Source organism: Poeciliopsis prolifica, unplaced genomic scaffold, assembly GCF_027474105.1.
Source record: "Poeciliopsis prolifica strain line A6 unplaced genomic scaffold, Auburn_PproV2 SCAFFOLD056, whole genome shotgun sequence".
Lineage (NCBI taxonomy): Eukaryota > Metazoa > Chordata > Actinopteri > Cyprinodontiformes > Poeciliidae > Poeciliopsis > Poeciliopsis prolifica.
This window is the reverse complement of record NW_026562431.1, coordinates 1028902-1048098: the sequence shown is the minus strand read 5'-3', so window position 1 is coordinate 1048098 and position 19197 is coordinate 1028902. Positions and strand designations below refer to the sequence as shown.

At 41.3% G+C, this 19197-nt stretch overlaps 1 protein-coding gene across 2 annotated transcripts; it reads right to left on the bottom strand.

Moving 5' to 3' along the window:
- Positions 1 to 2: 2 nt before the first annotated feature.
- On the bottom strand, positions 3 to 18866 carry rftn2 (raftlin family member 2). Of its 2 annotated transcripts, none has more exons than XM_055059996.1 (9): positions 18483 to 18866; positions 7562 to 7742; positions 6159 to 6267; positions 5883 to 6057; positions 5283 to 5501; positions 3534 to 3640; positions 3128 to 3231; positions 2957 to 3038; positions 3 to 2091 (listed from the first exon to the last, which is right to left on the bottom strand). In XM_055059996.1, exons 1-9 carry the CDS (start codon positions 18619 to 18621, stop codon positions 1885 to 1887), a joined length of 1323 nt encoding a protein of 440 aa, XP_054915971.1. In that variant the 5' UTR covers positions 18622 to 18866; the 3' UTR covers positions 3 to 1884. The 2 variants fall into 2 exon arrangements, with proteins under 2 accessions (XP_054915971.1, XP_054915972.1); XM_055059997.1 differs by having other exon boundaries at positions 6180 to 6267.
- Positions 18867 to 19197: the final 331 nt, after the last annotated feature.

The following is a 19197-nucleotide window of genomic DNA, read 5'->3' as shown; positions in this document are numbered from 1 at the left end:
GCTAAATTAAAAATAGATATTTTATAGTACAAACCACAGAGTGAAAATAGCAATACAAATGATTTTATCATTATACATTATTTTTCCATGATGCCTCCCCTGACTGCATGCCACTGGTGTTAATCTTTGATGGTTTACATCACAATAAACCAGGATGTAAACCATGGTTTACATGTCTTAGTTTTTGTACAAATACTGAGACATTTTTTTTGTCCAAGAAAAGCCTCAGGGACAGACAGGAACTAGTGGAAGTGAGAGAATGGACTGCTACAGTTCTCCTATCTGATGGATTGGAAGATCAGAGAACAGCCACCATGACTCGTGTTGCTGACAGCAAAGAACGCTGATAAAATCCTATAATGCATGAGTTAAATGGCCTGTAAAGGTTCCTGCCTCCAACAGCAGGTGGAGAAGAACCAACACATTTAGAGAGAAGTGTGGGAGTTTGTCTCATGCTTTTTAATAATCTTAGAAAACATTTAGTTTGCATTTTTCCCAGATGGTGGCCAACATCATGTGTGTAGTTGGGCTTCTCAATGCTGCCACCTGCTGACCACAGTGGTCACTGCAAATCAGGTGATCGAGTTAAAGAATGAAGCGCGTGTCTGAACTTGTTGATAGATGGAATTATGGTTAATCTTTGATTATAAGAAGAGCACGCAAGCAGAGAGCGGCCATTTTCTGCATATACTTTTCCCAATGGTTTTATCAAAATCCGAGGAGTCCTTCAAATAAATCCATGCATTGGTGACATTAGAAGAATGAAATTAGGTTCAACACATAGAAGACATCTTGTGATTTGATCCAGATGAACTTATCGTGAGGAAACCATGGGGGAAAAAAGGCATATGCTGAAAACGTCCTCTCTCAACTTCCATAAGAAGAGTTGCACATGAACATTGCACAATAAAAGCATCAACAGCGACAGAAATGAATGTAGAAGTTCTTCAACAAAAGGAAAAGCTGGGAGACGACTGACATCTTGAGTCCGGATGGTGACGTTATGGGTTCTTTCCATCAGTCCATTTTATTCATTATCTCTCAAAAAGAAAACAGCTTAAAGTGAATCGCAAAAGTATTCACACCTCTTGAAACTTAAAAACATGTTTTGTCATGTTATGACAACCTTGTAGTAATGCAATAATAGGAGGTCAAGTACTTGTGTGTATTTTTTTCTCCAAAAGATCAACACACAGTGTAATGTTTTATTGAGAATTTAAAGAAAAATAATTGATACCTTTTGAAGTTTCACACAGAAAAACCTGAAACGTCTCATTCATTGTTCATCCACTCGACAAATGTGTTGATCGACAGAAACGTCCCAATTCTGTCCTTTTAGAAGAAAATGTAAAAAGTTCCAGTGGCATGAATACTTCTACAAAGTCTAACTTAGGCTCCTCATATGAAGCGTGAGCAGAGCACCGACACGTCAGCATTTCTGCACCAAGAATGATTTTTTTTCCAACCTCCTTCAGCTCCACGTCTCTTCATGTGGATCAAAACAGCAACAGATGCGTTACAGCGCCGACGTCTGTAAAAGCCCTGCTTAAACCGTAGCAGTCACTTTAATTACTTGGATTACAGATATAAAATTTAAAAAATTGTTCCGCTGCAGCATGTTAGCAGTACCATGTAAAAGTCATCTGAACAGTTATTTGAGTCTCAGGCTGCAGACTGAAGGATCTCTGTAAGAAACACTGAGCAGTAAAGATGGAGATGGAATTTGATGATGAAGAAATTCAGATCTGATCAGTGGAGCAGTTTTCCCTTCTTTCACTGTCAGATCAAAAATAAGTCATAAAGTGATGCAGCTCCTTGTTCCTTCTTAATATTATGGCTTTAATAAAATCAGCCCAAAAAGTGCTGAGTCGGCTTCCTTCCTGCTCACATGCAGGTGACCTCGGCCTTCCCCTCCTCCTGCTCAAAGCCTCCTTCCTCCAGGTGGGACAGGGAGCCGGAGTAACCGCCTCCGAACACCGGGAAGCCCCCGATGCCGCCGCCCGCGGCAGGGGAGAGGTCTTCTGCGGGGGCGGAGCTGCTGACCACGCGGCTCACAGAGCGACTCGACACGTCGCTGGGCGCCGAGACCGTCTGTGGAGGCGAGAGGAAGAGGAGCATCAAGAAACAACCGGAACTGATTCTGATCATGAAATGATGAGTTTCAGGGTGATGAGGTCCACTTAAACATTGGCTGTGTTTCCATTACAAATGTGTGCAAAACCTTGCTGATTTTCCACCAAAGCTACAGTTTACAATTTTGCAAAATTGTAAAATTGGATTTTGGCAAATTCCACTAAATACGAAACACATTTAAAATCCCATGCGATAAGTCAATAAAACGCATATAGTGTGGTAAATGCAGTAGATCTAGTTGTCACAATGATGGGTTTCTATGAGAACCATTCTGTCAATCTTATTGATCATAACACTGTCACTTCCATGACAACGGTGCTGTAAAAAATGTATTTGACCCCACAGTTAATTTCTCCTGCATTTAGTCTGAAATGTTTTCAAAATTTTAATCTTAACATACATTTTAAAATGAATACTATGTCGCTTATGGTTATCTTTGTATTAGCTAATGATGACCATGTTTGATGAGTAGCTTGTTTTTGATCCGGGTCAAGCTTTGCCTTCCTCCTCTTTCAAAAGCTACTTTTGTGTAGATTCACTGTTAAATAAAGACAACTGGAACCCCAAAATATTTTTAAAAATCAAATATCAATGATTGGCCAGAAAATTGCAATCACTGCATCCCTAGAATTACCTAAACCAATTCATATGCCAGTCATGGCAACAAATTTTGTCTTCAAAAAAAGGACAAAGCGCCAGACTGAGGACTTTTGTCATCCATTTATTTGGTAGAAAAAGAGAAAAACTCTAAATCTTTCAAATGGAAACTGTTGCGCTCGTTTCGTTACGTCTGAGAACATTAACGGCCTTGGTTTCGTCCCACCTGGTTCTTTAGATGTCCGGATGTGGAGGTTCTGACCGGTCTCTGCAGGAACACCACCTGCTTTGTGGCCAGGTTCCCGTCGCTGCATGATCAGCGTAACGGAAAAAACAAACGCATTAGCAAACAGACGTTCCTCACATAGCGCCATGCATCAGCCAACTCTGTATCCACCTGTCATGGCGAATGATGGGGGTGGGCAGCACGCAGGTGAGCAGCCAACCAAACTCAGCCAGGGTGTGCAGCAGTGGCCCGTAGTCCGTTTTCACGTCAGAGCCCTGAACACACCGCAGACCCAACACTTACAGATGAATCTGTAGCTGAACGCACAGAGCTCTTCATTTCATTTTTATGTGTCACAAGTTGCTCTCTATGCTGCGGTATAATAGCAGAAATATTGAAGATTTTAACAGGTAAAAATCTGAAAAGTGTGGTGTGGATCAATAATCAGTCCCTCTGAGTGAATTACTCTTGTTTAACAATGAGAAAAACTTGTTCTGGTGTGAACCAGGAAGACACACCCTGTGAACCCTGAAAGGTCACATTGCAGGGTGGAGCCATGACCTTTGGAGTGACCCACCTCGATGACGGTCCACTGCTCCACCACGATGGTGTCGTTAGGGGGAGGGGAGGTGCTCCGCTCCTCGTACACAAACAATCCCTCCAGAGACCTGGGGACCGGCTCGCCTGCGACACACAAACACACACACCCACACACACACATCTCAACTTTGGGTTTTTGATGATTTACTTCACTGATTCCCCACCAGGGGGAGCTCTGACTGCAGTAAACACAAGATGTGTTATCCTGTTAGCAGTGGATGAACCTGAAATGAGTGGAGCTGCGTGTGATGAGTTAAAATGACCCAGTTATTAGAAATAGGTTGACAGCTCCCAGGTGTGTGTTTGAAATGAGGGGACCTAATAAAGGTTTGGGCCGTGTTGTTCCATTCATCTGATGAAATATATAACTAGGTAATTTAAAAAAAAAAAGAAAGTTAAAAACTGCAGCTTTAAAACAAAGTTGTTTATAATGTTCCATGTGCTTATAATAAGTAAAAGAGAACCTCTGTGTGTGTGTGTGTGTGTGTGTGTGTGTGTGTGTGTGTGTGTGTGTGTGTGTGTGTGTGTGTGTGTGTGTGTGTGTGTGTGTGTGTGTGTGTGTGTGTGTGTGTGAGCCAACAGAGGCTCAGGAAGCCCCATCAACCCATTATTTTCCCATTCCTTCCAGATTCCTACACACAAAAATCAGCCACTTCCTGTTTTGTCTCCTCTCTCTCCCCTACTGGATCTAAAATTGGAGCGTCCTCCAGATCTCAACGACCTCACTTCCTGCTGCTGTGCCGAACAGCTGACATTTGCATCATCCACCAGATGCGAAAATAACCCCTGTGAAGCCAGTAAATTAAGAAAGAAAGAAATAAGCAACATCCTGAACTCTTGGGTCCAAACAGGGAGCAGCAGAGGGGCAGCCTCTCCCACCAGAACTGCAGCAGAGATCCCCAAAGCTTCCAGCAGGCTACACGGGCTGAGAAAAGTTCCCAACAAACATCCAGATGATTAAAACATTCTCCTTCCCAGGAAGCACCCCTCTGGAACGACTCCAGAGTATGTCAGGAATCCAGTGCATGTATGGAAGCAGCTACGGCGTCCATTTTATGCTTTCATTTAATCAAAAAACCTTCTGAGGACAATATAAAACTGGACCCACCAGACTCTTATCGGTTCTCTTCTTTCACTTGAGCCTTACATGGGTTCAAATCATGACAACACGCTGCTGAAGTCTGATTCAACAGTGTGGCCTTTTCTGGCATCTGGACAAATTCAAATCAGTTCAAATCTAGAATACGGAAAAAATCTGGACTGGATTATCAGATTAAATACAGACCCTGTTCTAAACCCAGAACAGAATGAATCTAGAGGTCCATAAAACAGTGAAATGTAGATTTTTGAACGAGTGTGTGTGTTTTGTTTTTCTCAGGTGCAATAGGTGTTTTGGATGTGGGCTACATGGGCAGTTGCCCAGGGCAGCAGCAAGGGGAGGTGACACCCCAGAATAAGAAAATAAAATATATCTTATACATTGGTTGTGTCCTGAACAAGTTTGCTAAAAGTTTTTTTTCTTTCTGCTGGAAAAAACAACAACAAAAAAACAGATAATTGCTTGCATTTTAATTGGTTGGCGGCAGTAGAAGGAGGGATTTGCCCAGTGCACCATTCCTGTTAGAACCACCACTGCTTGGGCGTTTACCTGACATGTTTCTCTGAATATTTTTGCTAAAGGGGTTAACCCCATCGTCCCTCCATGCTTGTGCAGCTTTAGACCAACCTTTAGGTGTGTCCCAGTACACGAAGGAGTCGACCAGCGACCAGCCTTTGCGGTAGTAAGCAGCGGTCAGCTCCAGCCAGTCGGCCTCCAGCGCACTGACCACTTGGCCCTTTCTGGAGACCCGCATAGAAAGCGCCCCCTGGTGGTACTGACAGCCCAACGAGTCCAGAGGAGCGCAGCCTGGGGGCCAGGAATGGAAGAAGACCAGCAGCCTCAAGTCTTCAGGAGCAGACAGGAAATGTGGGTTTATGAGCAGGAACAGGTGCTTTAAGCTTTACAAGCTTTATGACAGAACTTTTTCAAAAGTTAAGAATCCTTCTTTAGTGACTTTTTGAAATGTTGCCTTATTTACATTGCCCTTGGATATTTCATTTTAGCTCCAACACCCTGCTGAACAATAGAGAGTAAATCCAGCGAGTGGTGGCCATTTTATGTCATTTATCATTAATCATGATAAATTTTGGCATTATAACAATTCTGATTTATTGTTGTTGCCATAAATTTGAATTAAAACCCCCTCCAAACTGTCCATATTTTTGGTATAAACAGAAACTAGTAGTTCTTATTGTCATGTAAGAACAACTGTAGGTAGGGTCAAACCTGGCCTGTAGGTGTGCTCCTCCTGCTCTCTGTCTCCAGGTGGTGTTTGGGGCGGCGTACGAGGCGGGGAGCGGCAGCCTCTTTTGGGGCTGTGCATGCGCCCGTTGGTGACGCCGCTCACCTGCTGCAGGACAGAGCCAACGAACTGAACACCTCCTCTTGCGCTGCTGTTCACCTGCAGGACGCACAGCACATGCGAACGAAGTTAGACCCAAAGCATCCGGGGCTTTTACTGAGGCTCAATATTCAGATGTATGGTTCCAGGAGCAGTCTGACCCTGTCAATCAGCGCCCGCACCGTGTCGCTGGTTAGTGAGTCGCCGGGTAAAGGCCATTCCTCCACCCTCAGCACCGGCGCGCTGTGGCACGTGGATGCAGTCTGGTTGCTGAAAGCACCAAAAACGAAGAAAAAAACACCAGTGTCCACTTCAAATTCAGAATTTGGTCAATAAAAACCTGCACAGAGAGCATCTACTGATGAATTCAGGTTATATAAATAAAGTGAATTTAATGAAATGAGTCTAACTTGATAGAATGGATGGCGCTACACATAGGACAAACCTGTAAGAAACCCTGCTAGAGGCTGCAGACGACTAGGGAGTTGATCACAAACACACACACAGAGCTAAGAAGTGTGCTCTGTGTGTGCACAGAGCACACACACTGGACTCTGTTTAGGACTTACTTTGAGTAAGTCCTAAAATGGCTCACTCAAAGACCTGGATGGACATCCAGCTACAGCTACAATGGAATGGTTTAGGTTAGACTTTTTTTTTTTAACAATTACCACCTCAGTTACCACAAAGTTTCCAAAGTGTCACCATTATAACGTGTCTAAAACCATTTTAAATCAGAGCCCTCCCAGTTATTTGTTCCATTTGAACCAAGGTCAAAACTTCTTGAGGAAGTCTGAAGTCTGAGTTCTATATTCCAGCTGCAAAGTTGAATATATCACAGCAATCCACAGCTCTAAATCCAACATGGCTGCCACATCTCTTTAGCTGCTTAAGCTCAGTAGCTTTACATCACAGTTTAGCTAACAGTGTTTGATAAGCCTTGAATTCATTGTACAGATGTTTGACCACATTGTTTCTTCTGAGTCTTTCTGTTCACAGCTTATGTGACACTGATGGCACTTGTACCACAGCTTGAGAACCATGTATTCATATGTTAGACTGGCTCAGTCAAAGCAGAAGAAAGGACAGAGAATTCAGCCGTAACGTGTCCAACACAGCTACAGACATACACCAAGCAAAATGTAGTTCTATTACATATTATTTCTGTTTTAAAACTAAAAGAAAAACAAAACCAAAAACAATCAGTTCAATTTCACTTCACCAGGATGTGCTGCTCTGTGTTGGTTGATCACACACTACACACCATCTTTCTTACAATAAATCCATGATAGTTACAGTATTACAGCCAACCCACAGTCAGAGTTCAGACACTCTGCCTCCTCATTGGCTGCTCAAACACCCTTGTTGTTGAGTGAATTTCTAGCCAATAGGATCCGTAGAAAATGCAACTCAAACCAAAACATTTCCTTCTCCTCCAGTCTGACCTCCATCTGAGACTTCCTATCAAATATGCAGCTGACCTCATCAATCTTTCATCATGTCACGCCATGGCACAGCCATGGAGGGAGGGGGGTGACCTGGTTCGGGTCGTGGGCTGGCGTACCTGGATCTGGGACGGGCCAGCACGGCGCGGTACAGCAGGCTGAAGGGCAGCGAGCGGCTCCGGCCAAGGGACAGGATGATGGGGTGGAGGGCGGCCAGGACGTAGCCCTGGGTGTAGAAGGACTGCAGGGCCTGAGGCAGCTCAGACAGGGAGGACACATACTGGACGGTAGGACGGCTGCCTGTAGGGACACACAGTTAGGTCAGGTCAGGGGTCGGCACCCTGAGGTTCCGGAGCCACACAGGCTCTTTGGACCTCCAACTATGGCTCTCAATATCTGGCTCTAAATATGCTGAAGAACTAAATAATGTTATTATTGAATACAGATATAATAGCAAATGCAGGTTTTTAGTAGTATTTCCTCTTTTATCATGGAATAATTGCACTGAATGCTGAACTATTTTCTATGACATAATGTCTAGGTTTCAGTCAGGCAGAGAGAGAGGAAGGCTTAATGCCGATAATAGGAAGGCTGAATTCATCAACGAACTTGTAGCTGTTTTAACAATGCTAATAATGCTAATCACAAATACAATATGATAAAGCCAGCTGAAAATGTCAACTTCAATTGTTTTGTCTTTGTAAAAGCCTGTTTTAAAATGAAAGCTGCAAAAAATATTAACGGAACTGTTTATACAGATGCTAAAGAGAAATTTAAATAGGTTTAAATCAGTTTAACTGTGTGCTGTTTATTTATGAAGAAAAAACCCAGCACACAATCCTGCTCTCTACTTCTGACACTGAACACAGAGACATGGCTCTCCAACTTTAAAACGAAATTAGTTTGTGTTCCATTTAAACAAAGTAAGTTTGTCAAACTTACTTTATTTGTTGACATGATAACTTAATATGTTTAAGTTATGTTAAATGTTAAATATGTTTAGTATTTACAAACTTCTCTGAATTTAATGACAAATGAACAAGTCTTTTTATATTGATCACCTTTGCATTTCTCCTTTAATGTATCTAAAGATCTGAATGATTTTTTTCCTTTGGAAATCAAAGCAGTAATTACTGTCATGTCCTGCTTCCACTGGGACTTTTCATTGAGTCGTTCTATGGTTTTTATTTCAGGCTCAACCAAGCTTGGAGTCATAGTAATGATTGAAGGTCAGCAGTTAAACTACACAATAATTATTTTTAACATTTTAGCTGATTGCCTGTTTTACCAGGATGAAAGTGAAAGCTCCAGAACATGGGCTTAAGTTAACATGAGGTCCATAAACAGTGTGTTTGTGTGTGTGTGGGTGGTAGTGGGAGCATTCCACACAACAACACCCCCACTGCTCTCTAACCTACAAACAACCAGAGGTTTGGGAGTCCGGCGCACAGCTGATATCAGTGTGGTTTCACTGGTTCCCATTAGACTCAACCAGTGAAGGTGGAGCTGCTGCATTTTACTGGAATTCCTGTGGACTTTACCACCGCTTCAAAGGTAGCGATGGATTCGAGTTGCAAGTTAGACGCTGGAACATGGAGGGACCGAGAGGAACCAAGAACCGTCACAGACCCAAGACCCAAGGTTCCTACACATTTTAAAATGTTCTAAATTTCATCAGTGTTTTGAACACTACAGGAAACTGAATAAAAACATTATTTGGGTTTTGGTATCAATTTCCTCCCACAGATCATGAAAGGACCCGGTGCAAGAAAGTGGTTTGTGATTCAGCAGGCTGCTTCAGAGGTAGTTAATTTCAGAAAAACTCCAGAACAGTGTGGATTAGATCACCTCAGACCAAAAACAGTTAACTTTAAATAACAGCTTGTGATCAATATGATGATTACATATTTCACAAAGTTCCAAAAAAACTATGAGTTTCAGTGCTTTATTTGGCACCTCAAGCAGACCCAGTTCAGGAAGCTCCAGTTTAGGTGGTTATGTCTTTTTAACCCAGACTTAAAAAGATCTGGAAGTCAAACAAAAGCAGCATATTGCTCACTTTTTATTTGTTCTGTCAGTGATTAGAAGTTGCCACATGTCATTCAGATCACAGATTACAGGTCACTTTGTCCCTTAACATCATAAAAGTTCTTCTGGTGAGTAAGTTTGCTTTCAGATCATGCAGCTGGGATTGTGGAATTAAAAGGGGCGTGATTTACAACGGAGAAATTGTATTTTTTCAACATGTGCAAAAATGTTTGTACATTTGTAAAGGAAATGAAGCTATACAGGCACTAAGATCAGTGTGCTTATGCTCTTGTTCTGTTGTTCTTTGCTTTGTGTATGTCACAACCCCTACTCTTCATAGTGTTGCCTCCCAAGATGCATTTGGATGCTAAATTGGTGGGTTGACTTCAATTCAACCAGAGGAGGGGGCGACCTTCGCCGCAGTCAAACTCTCCCAGGAGAGCCGTGATGGCTCACCAAAACACATCCACACCAGGCTTTTATTCTGACATTCTGCTTTCCTCCTCCACCTCCTCTGCCCCCCACTGCCTGCCTGACCCGTCCACTTGGACACTGAGCCCTCTGTTTGTGGGAGAAAAGTTGAGTGGAGGAGGAGGAGAAAGGGAAAATGAGGGGAGGGGGTTAAAGAAGAAGGAGGGAGTTTAAGGGGAGCAGAGAAACAGAGAGGAGGTGACAGAGCTGAGGGAGGTTCAGAGCCAAGGACCACAGTTTATAAGTGAAGGCCAGCAAAAGAGGGCGTTGCCTGGCAACGAGGAGCAAAGAAAACAACGATATAAAAAAAGGATAAACTCTACCCAGCCAAGTTTTTGTGGACATAATCCCACAAATGTGAGACACGACTGTAAACAAGAGACAATAACTTGAACCTCTGTTTAAACCAACACATCAGCAATCACATGACAATCTCAGCTAAAAAGATGAAGAGCGAAGGACAAGCTGCAGTAACAGACACCACAGAGCACATCTGTAAACCTTTGGGACTTCTATACATCTGTGGAGCCTGGTTCTGTTCTGTGATGCACGGCTGTGATGCACAAAAGCTTTGGCAGAGACACAAATATGTCGGGTTTTTGGTGGTTTTCTTTTTTTTTATGTTTCTATGATGAAAAAGCAGAACATTTATGTAGTCAGGGTTTCTAGATTATACTCTTCTATTTCATAACATCTGTGACATGTGAAGCCATGATGGGTGCACTCTGCTGTCAAGGCAATTGTTTTTTTTATTTCAGTTATTATTAAGTTAGCTGATGGTTTTGAGCCACAACTAAATTATTGCTGAATGTAGAATTTTTTGTCTTATTGATGAACATATGTGAATCCCAAGCAAACCAGAAACTGCTCTAAAAGCAGAAAACAAAGTATAACACAGGGCATTCTGGGTAAAAACAACCAAAACAAATGAACATGTCTAGAAAATGACTGAACATCCTGAAGACTTTCTATTTCCGGTCACCTCTGCCATGGGTGATGAGCTGTTAAAACAAGCTAATCCAGGTCTAACTAGTGTATTCATTCATTTTTATCTATTGTTTTACATCATTGCATCAACTTCCTGTAGCATGTCATTCACAACGCTTCTGGAGTCACACAGACAAAGAAAGCAGTTCTGAATTGCCTTTCCCTGTCCTTGAAAGCTGCTCTAAATTTATTATGTGCAAAACTGACTTTAATCTGAAATAATCCAGGACCGAATCCTGAGATCAGACAGAGATTAGAGGCAGACGGAGTGTCCCGAGGCCCAGCAGGTTTGACCACCTTTCAGAAGATTACCAAACACCTCGGCGTCAGGTTAAACCATTCCACCCTCTAAATCCCTCCGTACTGCCCCCTCCCATACAGTCATTCTTGCCTGCTATCATCTACACCCTTCATGTCGGCCGTTAACCCTTTGTTCCAATCAAAGTTCTTGTGTGACAGGGCTGTGTGGACTGGAACACGAAGACCGAGGCTTCAAGGAACAGTTCTGACCGGGGTAAGGCGGACACATTCCCACTTTTGTTAAAATGGATCGTACTGATTGATGCATGCTCTGTTAATCAGAGAGCTTCTCCAACTCCATGAAGAGCAAACTGGAAGTGACAGTTTGGGGGAACTGATTACAGAAAGGCCTTCATGTGTCACAGAAGAGTGCAGACCACAGAATGGATACAAATAGCCCCCTAACGAGCACAAAGCGATGCCTTACAGCCTAAATGATCCCTTAGCACCACAGAGTGAACTATAGAGGTGGAGTTAAGGTCTGAGTCCCTTCAAAGGGGGAGAATCATGTGCTTTCCAGCCACATAGTAACATAGTACCATTTTACAACTCTATGTTACCATCAGTGGTTATACAAATGCTGTGTATATGATATACAACTTAAAAGAATTTTGACTTTATAATTTAACGTCTTGAAATTGGACCTGTGTCTCTTTATGAAAGTCCAGCTTTCTGAAGCTCCACCTTCATCACTCCTCTATTCACCCTATAACAACGTTTTTACCACTGAGAAGTAGCTCCTATCATGAGCTCATCAGATGCTCAGTTCCACCAGATCTTTGCTAATTGCTGCTGGCTAGTCTGAAGGAGTTGAATGAGGAAGTTGTGGGGGAGCGCTGCTCAATGGGGCAGAAGCTTGGAAACAGCATCTGTGAGGAGGAGCTTTGTTCTCGAAGGCGGGGCTAGGTCCAATAAGGCATTTTGCACAGCTGAATGGTTGCCATGGAGATGAAAGGATTTCATGTATGCTTTTGAAGAGGGTATATCATTATGTCCTCTTATATCATTATTGATATAAAATCTAATTTCAGCAAAAAAAAAAGAAAAAAGTTGGAAGTCAGCATCATGACCTGCTCTGTGAAATTAGACATATTAGAATTTTACGTCCCTTAAAAGGGGAGTGAAGGTCCTGCTATTACCTCTTACCTCCACCCAAATATTAACAACTGCATTATTTAGTTCTAAGTATGTGAAGATAAAAAAATTTTCCTTACATTATATTCTTATGAAATAACATCTGCTATCAATTTTTGTTGAAAAACTGACACACATAATGGGAAAGTCAAAATTGAGAGTGTTCCAGAAATTTGTTCTATACTTTGGAAATTTCAAACAATCAATCATTAACTCAGTTTCCATTGACCATATAACTGTGCAATTTTACATTTTGAAAATAAATTTGCTTAATGAAAATTTTTGAAAAAAACACATTTTTGATCAAACGTTTTGGTTCTATGAGATGGCTGCTCATAGCCGTTGGTTTATCTTCCAAAATTACAATGGAAACGCATTTTATTTGCATCACATAGGTCAGATAATGACTTATCGCGTGAACAATTTTATTCATGTGTGATTTCAATTCCGTTTCGTATTTAATGTAAAATTGGGAAGTGCCTGGAGAAACTGTCCTATACAGAACTAATGGTGGCACCTTAATGGTAAACAAGACAAGATTGATTACTCTTAAATCCTCAGAGCTCTGCTTCCTGGTGGGAGTCGGGGTGTTGGTGTGGACAAAAGCAGGATGATCTAAGTGGCTATTGAGCTGAGGCCACACTCAGCAGTCTGCAATCAAGAGATCAATAGCTCTGAATGTGCTGCTGGAGTCCAGATGCTTCCTCCCCTTCACAGAGATACAATATGGATATCATTTATTCTACATATTATATCTGAGAAGGCACAGTCATTGCAGTCATGAGGTACTTTAGCTTGATGCATCAGTCGGACCCCACATCAAGTCTCCTGTTAGTCAAAGTGAAACGAGGCCAAACTGCCTGGGAGCTCTGGGGGCGGATGGGGTGTGTGTTCTCACTGTGTGTGCCCCAGAAATGCTCGGTAGCTTGAAGGAGAAGCAGAGACGTCCTTTAGCCGTTGAAGTGATTGATTTGATCGATTCTGAGTCCAGCTCAGAACCTTCAAGTGGAACTGGAATGTTTTTAGGTCAGTTTGTCTTCAGGAATCTAAAACCATTTAGAAAACAATAGTCACTTTTCTTCCTTCTTTTTCTTTTACTTTATAGCAAAATACAATGTAAAGCTGCATTCTCATTGTTTGCTGTCTTGCTATGTATGCCAGCATATTAAAAAAACACTGTTATTACAGCTATTAGAGCTTTTATCTGAGGAACTGAAGTGGATTTTGGTTAACATAAAATCCTGTCACGTCCTTGAGATGTGTGTGTTTCTTTGGTGTCAGATGAGAGAAACTTCTGTGAAGTGAGTGTCTTCATTCTGAAGACATGGTGTGAGCCGGATGGCAGACATTAGCTTCATATGGGTGGTGCTGTATTAAAATCATTTGGCAAGAAATAGCTCAGCAGATTGAAAAGACGATGCCAGTTGTAACCGAGTACAAACTGGGTAAACTGGTATTTGCACAGTTTTATGTTCATATGTTGTAAATTGTCTGTTGTCTTTAATGCACAAATAACTGCACTTTTTTTTAAATGATCCTACTCAATTGGACATTTCTTGGATCAGACTATGTTATTTTCAATAACCTTTCAGTATTTTAAGTTATAATTTTGTCCTTAGTGTACGGTATATTGTTCTTAATTTTGTTTTTTAGGCATTTTTAATACTTGTGTGAACCTATATGTCATAATATCCTGTCAGTTACATCTAAATTACAGTTACACTGTGAGATAATAAAGTCTTCTATTGTATAGAAGACTACAGGTTATCTCTGTATTCTGTCAAGTATGGAGTTTCACACTCAGTGATAGCATTTTTGTCCAACTAAAGAAAGTGTAAGTGAGCTGTTTTCATACTGTTTGCATATTTGCATTTTCACCTTTCTTCTTTCCATTGAACCCTTCCTGTAACAAAGTCACAAAAGTGAACAATTAACACCTAATGGTCTTCCTTTGCTCATATACAAAGGAATCAGGATCACACTCTGTCTGCTGTTAGGATTCTCTGCAGACGAAAACTCCCAACTGCAGCTGAAGTGATTACACAGGGAAAAAAAAATATTTAAAACTTAGCACATGTATTTTTGGTCCAGACACACAGATGAGTCACATGAAGACACTCTGAGTGAAAAGCTTTATTTATATGTGTGTCTGAGGACAGAGTCTGCGTCTGTTTCATGGTCTTGAAACAGATGCAGAAAGGTAACTGAGAAAACTATCACTATAAATATTCATGAGTGCAATTCAAACTAACCTATTTTTTGTAGTCAAACATTGTGGTGGTAATGAGATGGTTTTAGTCTTTTCCTTCTTCATAATCTAGACAATTTGCTGGAATCTTCAGACCTGTGCAAGAATATCCATTAGGACATCTGCCAGTTTTTGTCCTGAAACTCAAAGAAGCTGGGATTGTTTGCCAGGGACGATGTTACAAAGCATCCCAGCAAGCCCACCTCCGAATGGCTGAGACAGGACAAGCTGAAGGTCAGAGTCACGACTTCTTGAGTCTGTTTAGCTTAAAATCCTTTTATTGGGGCTTAACTGACACAATTCCTCCACAATAAAGTAAAAGACTCATTGCACTCAAAGTTGGTTTTAGTGCAATTACTTTTTCAAATTTAAATCATCATTTGAAAACTGCTTTTTGTGTCAAGTTGACATTAGTTTAACAATCTGGAATGCTTAATTGTAGCAGACCACTATGTGTCCGTAGTGTGTGCGAATGCATAAATCAGAGCATAATATACCTTGTATTGCTAATGTTTGTTAGCACCATAGCCATTGATTTACATGATTTAATCTAGGGGCGGGAATTATCGAATCATTTATTGTTTATTAATTATTATAATAAATATCTTGTTATAAAAAGAATTAAGATTTATTGTCGATAAATTTCCATTGATGAACGGGAACTGTCTCTATTGTCAGGATTGTTATTTTTCGCATTTCCTCCTGCTGTTTGTTCAATGAGAGTATCAGTGAATATCAATACATTTCAAAATATGATTAAATACAGCGTGTGCTGCTTCGTATTATAAATCACACTTCTTTATGCGATTGGTGTTCTATAGAAATGTGTTATAAATGGAAATTTTTGTTTGTGGAGCTTTTATTGTTGAGTGACGCAGACAGAACCACACAGTTATCTAGAAAAGTTGTTCTTATCGTCCCGTTTATTGTCACCACAAGGGTACCACAAAATACCGTGATAAAACTTTTAGTCCTGTAAAGCTTAAGGCTCTAAAGTCAACAACTCAACAAAAACAATTATTGCTACATGTTCATTCAAGAGGACAGAATGCTGTAAGTCAGTAGCTGTGTTTCCATTGACCATAAAATTGCACAATCTGACATTTCACAAATAAATTTGCTTAATTCAAACATGCTATTTTTGAGAAAAAAAAACAAACAAAACAAAACAACTCGTGTCTTGATTAAAAGTTTTGGCACCAGGATGAGTTTGTTTCCTTTAGTGTGAGGATGGTTTTATCAAAATTGGCTTATTTCACAAAACTGCAACGGAAACAGTTTTTTTTTAATCATTTGAGTCACAGGAAGGCGACACGAAGTACTTGAAAGATGATGGCATGGCACGAGTTTTTAATGAAAACACCGCAATTGCAAAATGGTGTTTTTTCCACATTATGATATAGCATTGACAAAGTTTTGCACAAATTTGTAATGAAAACGCTGCGACTCACTCAATGTGAAATGCTGGGTTTCCTTAGAAACTTTTGAAACTACTGTGAATAAATTGAGCCGTTTGGAATTGGAATGTATGTGTCACTGAATTGAAATGCTTTTTTGCTTTGAATTGTCACTATAAAAACTGGTTGAACTGAACTGAGTCAATCTGCAACAAACTAATATACCGAAAAATTTCAGAGAAACTGGCTGCTCAACGGTACACACGCAACATGACATCAACAGCGCGCCGACCACAGCTCCTGCACGCCCACATTCCCACATTCCTGCCCATATTCATACCCACATAGCGAGAAGCACGCTGCCAATGGAGACACACCCAACTCGGCTGGAACCCAACCAGACATTAACCAGCTGGAGTGAGATTTGACAATGGAGAAGGGGCTTTAGAGTAGAAAACACATGCAGTGTTGCATGGAGATCAGCTGAGCGGAAGCCACAGAAAGTAAGCTATATGAAGTGTAAAAACTTCATCACTGCAGTCACAGAATCAATCAATACACCTTCCCATATCACGGCACAATCTAAGCGGACCTCTGCTCAGCCTCCCTGGTCTCTGACTGTAGAAGCTGCTCTCTGTTCTGTGATTCATCGTTTTTTTCCCCCGGCCTGCTGTTTACACACCCGCCTCCCATTCACAACTTAATCACCGTTTCCTTCCAAATAGGTCACGGCAAAAGCAGCCAGTTGGAGCCCCAGATGAAGGGATTATCCTCAGTGCCGTTCAAATTAGACTCCATTTCCCAGCAGGTGTTTTTTTTTTTTAACGCGTCAGAGAGGGAGTTTCATTTAACCGCAGGGGAAGGCGAGTGAATGAGTGAGTGTCCTTGTGCGTTTGGAGGGAAAGAGCCACGAGAGGAAGAGAGGAAAAAAAAAATCATTGGTGACCTATTTTCTTTTTTTGACAGGCTGAATAACGTCTCTGTTACCAGGAAAGGTCGGCTGAGAATTTCACATAGTAATTTAGGTGGTAGTTTCACTTTGTCTTGTTGAAGTATTATTTTTACTGCACTTAATGTGCCCAATAAAATATAGCAGACGATATAATTAAAATGTTGGATACTTTTAAGGCCAAAGAAACAGAGAGAAACTTGTTTTTCTTGAGACTAAATTTAAAAGGCAGGTAAACAGTCCTGGGAATAAGAGAAAATGTGATTTTCCTGCTAGGAGATCTCATAGAAATCATACAGTCAGGATCTAGTGGCCAGTTCAAAACTTTCACTTCACTACTGTCAAAACAAAAAATACAACTTCGCAGTTATGATATTTCCAAATATGCAGTTAAAATCACATGTGAATAAGTTTGTTTACACAATAAGTCATTAGAAAGCTTCATGTCTTCTTCGTGGTTTGTGCCAGAGGCAGCATCCGGTTCTTCATCACGTGACTCAAATGATGTGATGGTCATGTGGCGAGAAGTGTTTCCATCGCACATATGTCAAACATGCAATGAAGATTCTTTTTTATTATTACTTATATTACAGTAAGGTTTGAACTGGTACATTTAGCTGCAGTAGTGCCATTGAATCAAAAATGACTCTAGAATACCTTGCTCATATTTAACTGTCCTCTCAGTCATAGACAACTATTTATGAGTCATATGACTGTATAAGTCATCGTGTTATGGTGGTTTGTACCTTGTTTCTCAGCAGAGAGACCGGATTCTTTTATTCAATAAAAGTTTGAATGCATCCAAAATACTGAACTCTCTCCATTCATAAACGTGTGGGTTACTTTCCCCTGGATTTTGACTCTCAGGCATCTTTTAAATATTTTAATGAAACAAACAAACAAAAGACGTGCTTGTGATGTGTCATGACCTCTCTGGTGGGTTGCAGCCCTGCATGACCCGTGCAGAGGAAGAGAGTATGTAAAATGATCTCAGAAATAATGCAGGAAAATAACTTACACCATGCCATAATTCTGGGTTCCCGTTTAACCAATGTGATGCTTTAAGAATTTAATGAATCTCAGATCACTGTCCCCAGACTGCAACAACAAAAAAGCGCATCCCCCCCCCCCCACACACACAAACACACTGAAGTAAACTTTTTCTGACCTTAAACTTTTTCTGACCTTAGCTTAAAAAAAGTGGTGAAAACTAAGAAACAAATTTCCAGGGAAAACGACATTAAACAAGATTCCACTGCACAAAACCACTTTTAGCAATAATGACTTTTCAACAGATTACTTCATACTGGATGATACCAGACACTACACAATCACTGAATTATTCATTAATAACTGTTTAATTAATATAGTTAATCATTTTCGCCTATTATGTTTTATATTAATCACCATTATTTGTGATTAATGCTTTGCTATGAAACCGTAATATGAAATATATGACAAAAATATGAGAAACTCTTTAGAGAAGTGACTTTCACCAGTCCAGTAATTCAGAATAAAGAGTTCACCTTCCAAACTGAAGTCCAGCAGGACATAGTCAAACACGGTGTCTGTCTTGGTCTCCACCTGGGGTCTCTTCAGGGTGGAATAGATTTTCCCGGGGCTGCTGTCCTCCGGGTCTTCCAGTTTCCTCAAGCCGCAGCCCATGTTCCCTGAGGCGGGGAGAGGCGCTCTGTCAGCGGGGTGGACTGTGGAGGCTTCAGCTCCTAACGGGACCGCCACATCTCCGCTCCACCGGCGCGAACAGTCCCTTATTGACGGACGCAAAGCACGAGCGACAGCAACAGGAAAGGAAACATCCGGCGCAGCGGGTTCAACTTTCACAGAGTCCCGCAGCAGAGGATGCTGCTGCTGGGCAGCGTGGACAGGACAGAGCGCGCGCTCCTCCCGGAGAAAAGTTTCCACCCCGTAAACAAGTTCACGAGCGGAAAAAACATCACTTCCGCCCAAAACTTCAGAATAAAGCGAAGAGGACTCAAATGAGATGTTGGACGTATTGAGTGAGTAATGAAGCATGGAGGTAAAATGACCCCCCCCCACACCACACACCCCCCCCCCCCCCCCCCCCCACACACACACACACCTACACACACACGCACTTTGTTGCAACAGTTTTTGTTTCTGAATGGATGTAATACATTTGCCTAAATATTTCACACCAAATATATTAGTTAAAATATATATATTTTTCTTTTTTTGCAAAAAATAACTTCCTTAAACACC